General features: G+C 36.8%; 1 protein-coding gene across 5 annotated transcripts in view; it reads left to right on the top strand.

Annotated features, from left to right (window-relative positions):
- LOC106875870 (uncharacterized) overlaps positions 1–15,333 on the top strand; it is a 236,621-nt gene that overhangs the window by 173,214 nt on the left and 48,074 nt on the right. For all 5 annotated transcript variants that reach the window (XM_089360944.1, XM_089360943.1, XM_089360941.1 and 2 more), the window contains one exon: positions 9,911–9,986. In XM_089360944.1, the coding sequence (XP_089217070.1) occupies positions 9,911–9,986 (76 nt within the window). The remainder of the gene's footprint in view (positions 1–9,910; positions 9,987–15,333) is intronic.

Raw genomic sequence — 15,333 nt, 5'->3', positions numbered from 1 at the left:
AATTAAAATAATTAAACCATGCACAATTTATATTTTTAAATAAATTTTCAAACAAAAAAAAAATCTTTTAGAATTAGAATATGAGTTGGTGTTATGAGTAATCTGAATGCTAAAGTGTTAAGTTATTACATTATGTTAATAATTTATCCAAAACATAACTGATGATGTATCAAAGTCCAACATGACTCCATTATATAATTCGTCACCTTTTCCATAAAATTTAACATAGAGGGCACTAGTTTGCACCAATATCTAAAGAGGCATAGGATGGTCATCATAATCATTGTCACCATTTAACATCAGTCTTCCTTGCCGGATGGTTTGGAAGGAGTGTCAGGGTCTGATAAGTTAGAGGACTGGTGTCTGTACTAATGTCTTCATTGGCAGGATTTCTACAGCTGGATTCCCTTCCTAATTCCAACTACTTTACAGTGTGTAGTGGGTGATTTTTCACAGGGCCAGCACTACTGATGATCACCTTGTAATTTGCAAGGCTGGGGCCCTAAAGTGAGCCCTATAAGTGAGGGAGAACAGAAGAGGGGGTAAGCAATAGTGCTAGTACTAGACAGAGGAATGAAGGACAATGAAAAGGGAGGGTGGGGGAATAAGGTTGAAAACAGAGGAGAGGAAAGGGATTTATTACAGGCTTGAAGTAAAAAGAAGAAAAAAAAAATGGGTGGGCGATACTCGAAAGGTGATAAGATGTAATAATAAACTATGGTGCAAAATTAAACTTCATCATCACCATCATTTAACATCCATTGTCCATGTTGGCATGGGTTGGATGGTTTGACCAGGGCTGGCAAGGCCAAGAGCCATACCAGGTTCCATTGTCTGTTTTGGCAGGGTTTCTACAGTTGGATGCCCTTCCTAATGCCAACCACTATACAGAGTGTACTGGGTACAGTTTATGTAGCACCATCACCAGTGCTCTCTATGTGGCACCACCACCACCAGAGCCTTTTGCATGGCATCAGCACTGACAAGGTCACCAAGTACTTTGCAAGACAACACCCCCTCAAGTGGCAGGGGTTGTAGTATTGAGAGGAGTACATGTTTCATTCACACCTAATATTTTGTTTGCTGAGCAAACATACAAGACTATAATTTAGATCTCATGGAAAATTTATGATGTTATTTTTTTTTCCTTTTCTTTTCTCTTAACTAGGCTGATTTTATTTACTCCTAAAAAAGTATAAAAAATGCATAAAGATATATAGCTATAGTCGACAATCCTTAGACAACAGGACAAATATATATCACAAGGTGTTTTGGTAGATTCTCTGACCATTCTGCCAGTCCCTCACCCTCATTAATAATAGCAATAAAACTATCAAAATACAAGAACTTTGAAATTGAAATTTTCAAGATGTGGGACATGAGGGTAAAAACGGCACCAATTAATAACTGGAACATTAGGCAGGATTAAAAATAATATGAAAAGAAGCATAGAAGCCATACCAGAACTCCCAGCACTACATACTACCCAAAAAATAGCTAAGAACAGCCCTCATCTTGTGCAAAACACTATCAATTCAATAGAACAGCTCATGATTCAATAGAACAATCTTCACACACACTTTAAGCAATAAGCACCTAATGATCTAAAACAATGATTCCTAAACGTTTTTGGGCTGCCACCCTCTTGACACTCAGGCTACATTCCTAATGCCCCCACCCCAACTAACCACCACAAACACAGACCCCTTTCTGAGGCAAATTCAAAGCAACTGTATTTCACAAATAAAACTTAACCAAATGAGCCCATTATTTTGTTGTTTTTACATGAATTGCTACCCCATCATTGCCCCACTTTTCTTCAATGCCCCCTTGGAAATTTCCACCCCCGCCCCCAGGGGGGGCAATACTGCCCACTTCAAGAAACATTGATCTAAAATCACACAACTCCTGCAACTTATATACAAGATTAAAGCTCAATTAAATAACACAACTGACATTGTGCACAAACAAAGCCCAACAGAACATACATTAATATAACAAGAGACTAAACTCTACAACAAAACAAACAGGAAGAGCTTATATTCCCCCAATCACCACAAAAATACGAATACCTGCACACACCTGAGAAACACAGACATGCACCAGGTGCAGTAGAAATTTGCACAAAACTACCGAAGAAAAATCAATGATAATAATAGGAGTGGAATGTAGAAAAACTATGAGGAAAGAACAAGAGAGAAACCAGGAGTGTCAGGGATTGCCGTGTAAATTAAAAATCATATACAATGCATAAATTGAAAACTCTTAGTGAATGAAATGTAGGTGTGATGGGGGGAGCAGATCACAATGTTCAGCGGAAAATATGAAAGTAAAATGTGAAAGTAAAAATATATGGCAGTTAATACAGTAGAACCTTGCAGTACAAGTGCACCGTTGTACGAGTAATTTGCTGTATGAGCTGAGACTCATATGAATTGTCTTGAAGCACGAGAGGAAATCCACAGTACAAGCACACAAATTGTCCCGTCTTTAAAGTAATTCAGTTAATAAAACCAGTTTACATATTTCTTTTACATTCTCTTTTTTTATAATTGTCATTTTATTTGTAACTACACCGTTTCTGTTTTAAAACCCATAAAAAAATAATTTTTGATTGGTTTTGTGGGGCTCAACGCAAGCATTGGTCTTTCAAGAGATAACAAGAGAAAGTTTCAGGATTTTATGGCTGGATGCTCTTTCTGTTGCCAAAGAAATCATTCGCTTAAAAAGCAAGAAGTATTTGAAAGTGCAGGGAGGCTGGTTATGATGTCAACAAGGCAGGTCAACATCAGCACTGCTTCACTAAAGTTGAGCCCCACACACACACGCTCACTTGCTCCTAACTCATGCCCTGAAATAAAACCAAAATTCTCCCTAATTTAATACCCCCCACTATCACTGATAGTTGTTCCCTCACCATCTGTATACAAGGTTTTATCAGTTTAATCTCTACAAACCCAATGAACTTGTTACTAACCAACAACCAAATGTCATGGCACATGTCAATGTGTTGTTTTTGTTTTAAACCAGATGGTTTTTGGTTTTTGTCAACATTTTATAATTGATTGTGAAATCTTATCATGACATGTTTCTGCTGAACCTGGAAGATCTCCTCTCTGCTGACACATAGCAAAGAATTTACCTTACACAATTCTACCATTCTCAAGTTTCTTTCTGGAACTTATTCAGTTCTAACACTCTTAAGCTTCCTTCTTGATTGGAATTATTTTTCATGAATGCATTCAATAATATTTTAACCACACATATGGCATTGTTACTGCACCAGGCAAAATGCTTAGCAACATTTCATACATCTTTGTTTTGAGTTCAAATTTCTCTAAAGTTAACTTCGCTTTTCATCCTTTCAGAGTTGATAAACTAGATACCAGTTGAACACTGGGGTTGATGTATTCAACTTAACCCCTCCCTGGAAATTGCTGGCCTTGTGCCAAAATTTGAAACCAATATTTTAACAACACTTTATGATAGTTAACATTTTAGAAGATTATGTTTTTCCTCCGCATATTGGCATGGATGGAATGGTAATTGATAAATATGAATCTTCCCTATGTTATCTTGTGTCATGCATTTCATAAACTACGGTTAACCAAACTTAAAAATTAGGATTCCTCCAAGGGTGAGCACTTCAAAGAAAGAGATATCTCCAGAAGCTAAGTTTCAGTTTCATCAACATTGATTTAACATCCATTTTTCCATGTTGGCATGGGTTGGAAGGAATTCTTTGAGGCAAATTTCTACAGTTGGATGCTCTTCCTGTTGTCAACTTCACTGTCATGCTGATTGTTATTGGTCTGTAGCCTTCCATGAAAAACATGTCCAGCCATTGTGGTGCTTTGTGTTCAAAGACCTAGGCCAGTGGTTTTCAGTCAGGGTCTTCATGACCATTAGAGATCCATATAAGATTTTTTTCATCAAAATTTATCTGCAATAAATAGGTTATACTTTTATAATACACAAAATATTTTAACAATTTGTTTTTATACAATTCCTAATGATATATAATGATAAAAATATAATAGGACTTCATAAACAATGAATGGCTATGAGGATCTAGTAGAGAAGAATAGGAAACAAAAGGGTCTGTAGGCAAAAAAAAATGGTTGAGACTCACTTATTGAATGTCGCTTAGCTCAGAAGCAGGTGAGGGTTGGTGACAGGAAGAGCACCTGACTACAGAAAATTTGTCTCAACATATTTCATTTGACCCTTAAAAAACCCCACCACCACCACTACATGTGTGTGTATTTGTGTGTAACTCTGTCCAGACACAGGCATGTATATACCCATAAGTATATATATATATATGCACTTATACACAAAATACATTAGTTTATCTCAATCCTCAGACTCTGAATCCTTTTGAATCATACAACCCATGCCAGCATGGAAGATGAACGTTTGAATAATGATGATGAAGAGGAGGAGGGGTGTTAGGAAGATTAATCTCTGATTTAACCCTTTAGCATTTAAACCAACCACATCCAGCCAAAATAGTCTTTTTGTTTTATGTTCAAACTGGCCAGGTCTGGCCTCTCACATCTACCCTACACTGTCATTCTAAAACTAAATGTTCACCTCACTGAAATTTCAAAGCTAAGTGATAATGCATGATTAATTCAAAACAATGTGAATAAATAAGGATTACATTTGACAGAATAATCTGAATGCTAAAGGGTTAAGTTATTACTTTATATTAATAATTTACCAAAAACATGTGAGGGGAAGGAATGTAAGAGTTATTTGCTAATGCAATTCCAAACTAGCCTCACTCTACAGACTTCTTATTTGGTGTAATAACCACTTTTTTTTTTCTTGTCTCAGACTGAGATAAAAATTCTTGTTCTTTCGGAGATTCTAACTTTATATAGTGTCAAATTACAGCCACATAACAACTGTACCAATGTGATGCTGTCAGGCACCGAAATTCCTTGGTTTGTACACTTATCTGTCTGTGTAATAGCAACAATTAAATATATGTTATGTGCACTGATTCACAAAACTCATTATCCATCGTTATCTTATTTATATTTTATTTATGTATTTACTTTCATACTCATTAGTCTACTAAGAAAAGAGAGTTGATAGTCTTCTGGGGCTCCTTTTGCCCCGAGGTGTAATATGAAGTTTGTGATTAGTTTGCAGTATAAAGTAAGCAATCCGATAGTGAGATAATTCTGTCTTGGTTTTAATCTCCTTCTGAATTCAGTTAATTTCATTTACTCCAATAATATCTCAAGAAAGGCATGAACATCACAACTGTGATTCCCTCTTAACTTTAAACCCAAGGCCTTTATCACTGTTTATATTGAATTGTTATTCGTGCTGGATAACAAATGGATAATGATATTCAAAAATATTGAATCCTGGTGAAGAAAAATTGGGGCAAATCGCTTAGTAAATAGTGAAGCTGGATGTGTCCCAGAAGTTAGAATTTAGTCTTTTGAATATATATATATATATTACGGAGATGTACTTGCATAGCAAACGACCTGATCTGAGATTGTGTGCTGGAACGAAAACAATTGCAGTGTGGAAGATGTTTATAAGCCATTTAAAATAACACACAAAAGCCGTCAGATTCACTTCAACATTTAAATTTAATTTGTCAAAATATTTTCATCGCTTTGAGACCGCGACCCGTTCACTGACAAAATTGAGATGCAGCACAATTTTGTCAGTGAACAGGTCGTGGTCTCAAAGCGACGAAAATATTTTGACAAATTAAATTTAAATGTTGAAGTGAATCTGACGGCTTTTGTGTTATTTTAAATGGCTTATAAACACCTTCCACGCTGCAATTGTTATATATATGTGTGTGTGTGTGTGTGTGTGTGTGCTTTTTAACTCTTTTACTTGTTTCAGTCATTTGACTGTGGCCATGCTGGAGCACCGCCTTTAGTTGAACAAATCGACCCCAGGGCCTAGTATTTTATCGGTCTCTTTTTTGCCGAACCACTACGTGATGGGGAGGTAAACACACCAACATCGGATGGCAAGTGATTGTGGGGGGGATAAATACACACAAACACAGATATAAATAACAAATACATATATGCGTGTGTTACAAGAGCCAATCAATGGGGGACTGGCATTGACCATGTTCAGATGGGGCTTTTTATGTGCCACTGGCATGGGGAGCCAGTCAGGCGGCACTGGCATCAGCCCATGCTTGACTGGTACTTATTACATGCCACTGGCACCCGTGCTGGTGGCACATTGTAAGCACCACTCAAGTGTGAGTCGGTACCAGTGCTGCCTGACTGGCTCCTCATGCTAGTAGCACGTAAAAAGCACCTGCTACACTCTCGGAGTGGCTGGTGTTAGGAAGGGCATCCAGCTGTAGAAACCTTGCCAAATCAGATTGGAGCCTGGTGCGGCCTACTGGCTTACCAGTCCCCAGTGAAACCGTCCAACCCATGCCAGCATTAAAAATGATGATATAGATGTATACTTTCACACAAGACACAAGCATTGCTGTTACAAGTCATTAAAGCTGTTTCAAATTTTGGCAGAAGGCCAAAGATTTAAGGGGAAGGCGGTGAATTGTTCACATCAACCACACTTCTAGTTCTTGACTGGTACTCTTATTTTATCGACTTCCAAAATGACAGAGGGATAAAATTGGCTTTGGTGTACTTGAACTCAGAATGTTAAGAGTGGAAGAAATATTGTTAAGCATTTTGCTTGATGTGTTAATGATTCTTCCTGCTTGATGCTTTAACCCTTTCGTTACCAACCCAGCTGAAACTGGCTCTGAATTAAAATCTTCCACCAAACCTTTGTCACAATTTATGTTCCTAACACTAACTGAATGATAACTAAGTTATTTTACTAAATTCTTTGTTATATTTAAAATTAATTGAAAGAAACACAGAGCATCCCAACAGAAATATAGTAACAAAAGGGTTAAATGGTCATTATAATTAATGAACCAAAAACTTCAAATATGCATTTATTTATCAATTATTTCTAAAGATTTATCTAATCTCTTTGTTTTTGGTGTCATCAAAAACCAAAAGTAATTCTTTCATCTGGAATTTTTCCTACCGTAAAATTTCTTTGAGTTTATTTTGGATTCCTTCCATAGAAATGGTTAATGAAGCAATTCTACAAATTTCCTATTCTTTCATTCTTTTTCAGCCAACTGCTTCCACTAAACAATCGTTATTTTGGTCAGTTTATTTTGACCCCCTCAGTCTTTTAAAACAATATACAATTGCTGCAAGTTTAAAGAAGTGGACAATTCACTTGTTTTTTTATCTTTTACTAGTTTCAGTCATTACACTGTGGCCATGCTGGCACACTGCCTCAAAGATGTTTTAGTCAAATGAAGCGCCCCCCCCCCCCCATTTTTATTTTTAAAAAATGTTTTAACCTGGTACTTGTTGAACTGCTAAGTTACAGGGATGTAAACACACCAACACCAGTTGTTAACTGGTGGTGGGTATCAAACACACACAGCCAATACACATGCACACACACACACACACACACACACACACGCATTTAAATGACAAGCTTCTTTCAGTTTCTTATTTCTTTATTGCCCACAAGGGGCAATAAATACTGCTAAGCATTTCGCCCGGCATGCTAACGTTTCTGCCAGCTTGCTGCCTTTCAGTTTCTGTCTACCAAATCCAATCACAAGGCTTTGTTTGATTTCAGGCCATAGTAGAAAACTCTTGCCCAAGGTGTCACTCAGTGTGGGACTGAACCCTGGAACCATGTTGTTGGGAAGGAAGCTTCTTACCACACAGCTGCACCTGTGCTGTATATGGCTATCAATTTAAATCTTCCTAGTAAAGACACTGTGGCATCTGCTGGCATCAGTCTGTCTGTCTGACAGATAAGCGTTGTTCTTCACAATAGAGTAGTTAGTAGCCTGCAACTATCAATGTCTCTACCCAAACATTCAGCCATATTTCCCTGGAATCACATGTAAAAATAATAAGTAAATAAAATAAAAAGCATTGTTCTGTTGTTTTTTGTGGGGTTTTTATTATTTTTTGGTTTCGGCTCCCTGCTCTTACTATTATTCCTGCCATATTTTCTATAAATAGTCTACTTCCTACCATTTATGATTTGTTCCAAGTATTTCAGGCACCAGAGAATCACAAGGCATGCATCCTGCATCTGCTAGGGTACTTTAGAGTCTAGTCACAAATAGTCTTTTAATAAATACAATCTCTTTTACTTAAAACAGATAAAGTCATTAATCTTTGCTTTCTTTTCACAACTTCTTTCCTCCCCCACCTTCCACCCCTACCCTTTCAGTATTTTCCACCAGAGCTGTTGGTATTTATACACATCAGCCTAAAGACCTACAATAAATGTCATGTCTAATTAGAATTTTCTACAACTAGAAAGTTTCTTAAGAAACTAAATTCTAGTTGAAAGAATTCTCTTAGAGACTCTGGAGAACCAAGAAAGTTCTCTAGAACTTCAGTCACAGTTGAAAAAGTTCCTTCACAGTTTTGAGACTGTAGAAAGTTTTTGAGAACTCAAATTGGTATTGAAATTCACCAGACCTTTTCTGAAAAGCATTCCCTCCTGTTTTTTGTATTTCTATTATTCATTTTTGCGGGGTTTGTTTTTGTAAGACAGCAAGCTGTAATCTGAGGGTATTTGGTTACTGCTTCTAATAGGTCTAGTAACTACACAGAGGCTCCGTTAGTCTACTGCAGTGTTTCTCAACCTTTTTTACCCTTGTGTAACCCTTAAATTCAATTACATGTCTCAAGGAACCCCTGCTCAAAAAAATTATATACTGTATCTTTCACATATTTTTTTCATCATAGTTCACATGGTTAATGTCACATATGTAAGCAACAGGATATCAAGTAGTAATGCAGTACAGCCGTTTTAAGTGGCTCCATTTAATTGAACAATGCAATCATTACATCAATTTAAATGCAGTGCTATCTTGCTACAATAGCGATAACATGAATTTCTTCCATCTTCTTACTCTGTTAAAATATTTAAGAAAATTATATTAAATATGTTCTACTTGTTAAAAAATTCTATATTTTGTGCAGCTGAAGATAGCACTGCATTTAAATTGATGATTGCATTGTTCAATTAAATGGAGCCACTTGAAATGGTTGTACTGCATCACTACTTGATATCCTGTTGCTTATTTTGATTTTATTCACCTTACTTCAAGCTGTGCAGATAATACCAGACTGGCTTGGTGCTTCAACTTAAGTACCTAATTCAACTGAATCTTATATATATATATATATATATATATATATATATATATATATATATATATATATATATATATATATATATATATATATATATATATATATTACAATTGTGAAATTAGCATTAGCTTATCTCACTCTTTCTAGGAACCCCAGTTGAGAAACACTGGTCTACTGTATAGTTAGTGATGCAGTCATCCTGAGGTGAATGTAAGTGTTGGGTGCATAAATGGTGGATGCAGAACAGTTGATAGATATTTAGTTAATAGCATCTGATTTTAGACTTCACACTTCTGAGTTCAAACCCTAAGTGGAGCTGAGATTATTTTCCACGCTTCACACCTTAACAAACATAGACCATTTAACCAAAGATGTAGAAAGAAACTTTGCCATTTTATTACCCTATTTCTGTTGAAATATATTGCTTCTGTTTTATTAATTTTTAAAATAATGAAAAATTTAGTAAAATAACTTTGTCCATTATTACGCTGGTGTTTAGAACATAAATTGACTGAGATTTTCATGGAAGAAATTTTAAATTTCTATTACTATACCTTAGGGCTAACCAGTGCCTTGTGAAGGGAATTGTTAGATGGAAACTGTGTGGAAGCCTATTGTATATATACATATGTGTGTGTGTTGCTATATATCTGTATTTTATTTATTTTTTTTATTTCCAGGGATATTAGTCATTTGCAGGAAACTCATTATGACCGCTGTCCTGATATTACAGAGATCAGTTCGAATAACTGCAGGGTAAGCCATTATCAATTATTTCATTATGTTCTAAATTATAAGCTTCTGTTCTTTACTCAGTTCTTCTCTTCTCCATAACTTATAACCCACCACCTCCATCAATCACTCGAATGTAATTCAAACGGCAAAGTGAAGGATACCAAACCAACATAAATTCCTTCTTCATTCTTTTGTGATACTTAAAAGTTCATAGGAGTTGGTACTGAATTTTAATTTTTGTATCGTTTAACCCTTAATTTTTGTATTGTTTAACCCTTCAACATTTAAACTAACCACATCTCGCCAAAATATTCTGTCTATTCTATGTTTAATCCAGCTGGATCTGTTCTTTCACCCTTACCCTACAATGTCATTTTAAACATATACAGTCATGTTGAAATCTTGAAGCTATGAAATATCGTCATCATCATTGTTTTAACTTCCGCCTTCCATGCTGGCATGGGTTGGGTGGTTTGACAGGAGCAGGCCAGGCAAAAGACTGCACCATACACCTATGTCTGTTTTGGCAGGGTTTTTACTGCTTGATGCCCTTCCTAACACTAACCACTCAGCAAAGCGGACAGAGTGCTTTTATGATATCATCATCATTTTATGTCATATGTAAACAAACATAAGTTTGTTTTTGAAACATTGAAATGTATTGTACAACAAGTAGAAAGATAAATTTTTATTCAACGCGTGGATACTAAACAGTATATATACAAAGGATAAACTCGTTTTAAGTGCAGAAAAATTTGCTGGCAACCCAGCCATGAGGATCAAACTCTCACCCCTCCAATATCTGTTTCTGGATGACTTTATAATTTCTAATATTGCAGAAGAATTCGCCAGTCTGGTTAAAGGGTAGAGCACTCCAACTGGATATTGGAGGGGTGTGAGTTCGATCCTCATGGCTGGTTGCTGGCAAATTTTTCTGCTCTTAAAAGGATTTTATCCTTTATATATACTGTTCAGTATTTGCATGTTGGAAAAAAATTTATCTTTCTACTTGTTCTATCATCATCATCATCATCATCATTGTTTAACATCTGCCTTCCATGCTGGCATGGGTTGGATGGTTTGACAGGAACTGGATAGGCAGAAGACTGCACCATACTTCTGTGTCAACTTTGACATGGTTTTTTTACAGCTGGATGCTGCTCTTCCAAATGCCAACCACTTTACAGTGTGGACAGGATGTTTTTTGTATGGATCATCATGCTATTTATGTGAAAAACAATGTGAATAAACAAACATTACATTCAGCAAAGAAATCTGAATGCTAAAGGGTTAAAAATAGATGAGAGACAAACAAATCTTTGGACATTTCTGGACATGATATATGTACTCACCTAGGAATCGTAGTTGTGGTCATTGATGGTGCCATGTAAATGGCACTCACCCATGAATTGTAGTCATGGTTGTTGCCGATGTCATGTAAATGGTTCCTGTGTCGGCGGCACGTAAAAGCACCCATTATACTCCTGGAGTGGTTGGCACTAGCAAGGGCATCCATCTGTAGAAACCATGCCATATCAGACTGGAACTTGGTGCAGCCCTCTGGCTCACCAGCTCTGGTCAAACTGTCAAACCCATGCCAGCATGGAGAGCAGACATTAAATGATGATGATGATGATGATGGATATTTGGGCTGGTGGATATGGTTGATTTGGACGCTCGAGGATTAAGGACTAATAAGAACGTACTGGTGGTGGTGGTGGGCGCTGTTCATTGAATGTACAAGAAATGCAGGATGTTGTGGTGTTCATTCAAATCTTTGATACACTTAAAAAGAAACTGCTGCTCTCTTTTGGCTCTCTTTCCCCCCTCTCTCTGTCTCTTCCCTATTGTCTCCTCTCTCTTTATCTCATTTACTTTAGCTCCTTATTTCTTTCTCTTCTATTTTCCTCTTATTCTTATTATCTCTCCCTCTCCCCTTCTCTCTCTTTTCCTGTTCTCTCTTCTTCCAGCTCTCTCTTTCATTTATTTCTTCCCTCCCCCCACTCTCATTATTTTCCCTTTATGTAAATAACTCTCCTTATTTACCTCCTTATATCATCATAAACCTGTATTTCTCTGTTGCTAACTCAACTACTGAATAATGAAGACATTTTACCTTTAATTTACATCATAATTACCATTCCTGTCTACCACCGCCACCACTACTATTTTGTAGGGCAAGAATGCAATGACAACTTCCTTTCTCTTTCCTAACTGACCTATCCCTCTTCATTCCCAGTTTCTTCTGTTATAATAATAATAATAAAGCCAAGTGAAGCCTTTAGCCTTCTTCTAACATAGCTTACCATCCCTCTCCTACCCACCCCCATTATAGTTTTGTATGGAAGAGCAGGAATGATGGTGGTGGTGGCGGCCATGACATAACTGACGTCAGTAGTACATCAATAGCTAATTACCAGGCAAGTGTGGGCCTGTGTGCATGTTTGTTTACCATGTGACCAGGGTTTGCCTTACCCGTTGTTTTTGTTTTGGTTGAGTGGTAGGAGTGGAGACTAGACATAGGTGTGAACTAGTGGATAGTTTGTTGCCCTAAATATTCTAATGACCCCAGTACTAAAACAACTGACCCAAATTCTAATAGGTATCTATTCATCCTATACTCTAACAGCCCATAATTAAAAATAATTGACCTAAAACTTATAACATATACAAACCCCCTTCAGTCTTAACTATCCATAATTAAGACTACTGGCTTAATACTAACAACATGATGATATATATATAATCATCATCATCATCATCATCGTTTAACGTCCGCTTTCCATGCTAGCATGGGTTGGACGATTTGACTGAGGACTGGCAAGCCAGAAGGCTGCACCAGGCTCCAATCTGATCTGGCAGAGTTTCTACAGCTGGATGCCCTTCCTTATGCCATTACGTGCCACCAGAACGAGGGCCAGTCACACGGTACTGGCAACGGCCACGCTCAAAATGGTGTTTTTTATGTGCCACCTGCATGGGAGCCAGTCCAGTGGTACTGGCAACAACCTCGCTTGAATGATTTTCTAACGTGCCACCAGCACAAGTGCTAGAAGGCAACGCTGGTGACGATTACACTCAAATGGTGCTATTTACGGGCCACTAGCCAGACAGCTGCTCGGGTACAGGACGTCACCAATAGTAAACAGATGAGTTAGATATGCAAATAATGAGAGAGAAAAAATGAGAAACAAGACAAGTAATAGAAAGAACAACCCTTCATCAGTTGTCTGCTGTCTATCTACTCCCCATTTCGAGCGATCAATGACAGTATCATTCTTCAAAGACAGTTGCTCTCCTTTCCATTTTTTCCTCTCATTATTTGCGTATTTAACTCATTTGTTTTCATATTTCATGTTGTTTACTGTTGGTGACGTCCTGTACCCATATATGCATATATATAGGTGTGTGTATATTATTTATTTGAATGCCGCGCATCCATTTCCAAATAACTATATATATATATATATATATATATATATATATATATATATATATATATATATATATATATATATACTTCCTCTATCTTAACAAGCCTCAATTAAAACAGTTAATTTAAAACTTACATATCCCTTCTATCCTAACTATCCCTAATTAAAATAATTAACCTAAAATACTTAGGACAAGTATATATGTTCCCTCTAACAAATGGTCTTATCACAAGAATGGTTGGATAGATAAGAAGTTTGGACTGCAACCACCACCACCATTATCATCATTGTCCATGCTGGCATGGGTTGGACAGTTTGACCAGGGCTGGCAAGCTGGAAGGCTGCACCAGACTCCAGTCTGATTTGGCATGGTATCTACAGCTAGATACTCTTCCTAACGACAACCACTCCAAGAGTGTAATGGGTGCTTTTCCGTGCCATTTGTGTGACACCAGTATGTGCCATGTCTGCAATTTTACTTGGCTTGATGGAATATCTTCTCAAGCACGGCATAATGTCAAAGGCTTTGGTCATTCGTCATTGTCTCCGTAATGCCCAACACTCAAAAGATGCTTTTCACATGCCACCAGCATTGGCCACCTTGCCTCTATGAGACCTGATGCTTGAAAGGTGCTTTTTATGTGCCACCAGCATGGGAGCCAGTTACATGACACCAGCATCGGCCACAACTATGATTTCACTTGGCTAGACGGGTCTCCTGAAGAAGACAAAAATTGTTAAATGAATTCCAAAACAAAGACCTTTGTCTTTCAATTAAAAATGGAAATAAATTTTCTTAATGCAGGAATTAATTAATGAAAGACCACAGCTGTTGGCTGCACCCACAAAATGACTCAATCTATAATGATTTTATTTATTTAGGAATCAAGTTGATATATATATATATAATAAAAGTCGGGGGTGGAAATAGCACAGAAGTAAATCTAAGACATTTGAATTTAAGAGGGAATTTAATAAAAATGACTTCAAAAATTATATAAAGAAAATATTACCAGTTTCGGTGTATCTCATCTTATCAAATATCAGTAAAAATTTATTAAAATTTCAAGTAAAAACAGTTTATCTTCTGTCTGGGAGGTCAAGACATGTTCTTAAATTGAAATATCTTAGACTTACTTCTGTGCTATTTCCACCTCCATCTATTATATATAAAAATTTGATTTGTATAGACCTCTAATCTTTTTTCACCTATATGTATGAATCAGTTACAAAACATGACTGTGTGGCCATTATGTTTGTTTAGCAAGCATGTGGTTTGGGGTTTGGTCTCATTTGCTGCACCATGGGTAGCTCAATGCCAACCAATTCTGTGAGGTAGACAGAAATTATAGGAAGTGTGTATGTGTATGTATTTCTTTTGTCTTTTATTTGTTTCAGTCCCTAGACAGGCCCTGCTGGGGCATACTGTGTGGTACCTTGGGCAAGTGTCTTCTATTATAACATCAGGTCAACCACACCCTTGTGAGTGGATTTCGTAGACAGAAACTGAAAGAAATCACTGTTTATATAATATATATATATATATATATATATATATATATATATATATATATATATATATATGCGTGTTTGTCCCTCATCACCATTTGACAACCTGTGTTGGTGTGTTTATCTCCCTGTAACCTAGCAGTTCAACAAAGGAGACTGATAGAATAAGTACCAGGCTTTAAAAAAGGACTGCTGTCAATTCATTAGATTAAACATTTTTCAAGACACTGCTCCAGCATGGCCACAGTCTAATGACAGAAACAAGTAATAGGCACACACATACACACACGTTTACATGGATGTGTGCATGAATGTGGGTCAGTATTTATATATTTTCACATTTGTTGCCAATTGAGTGAAATGTTGCTGAGGTTGACATTATGACCAGTTGCTCTGTGCCTTTGATGACCTTTGGAATACAAATA

The sequence above is a fragment of the Octopus bimaculoides genome, chromosome 12 (genome assembly GCF_046866305.1).
Source record: "Octopus bimaculoides isolate indiv1 chromosome 12, ASM4686630v1, whole genome shotgun sequence".
In the NCBI taxonomy this organism is placed as follows: domain Eukaryota; kingdom Metazoa; phylum Mollusca; class Cephalopoda; order Octopoda; family Octopodidae; genus Octopus; species Octopus bimaculoides.
The sequence above is the reverse complement of the archived record's forward strand: the minus strand, read 5'-3'. Positions and strand labels throughout refer to the sequence as shown.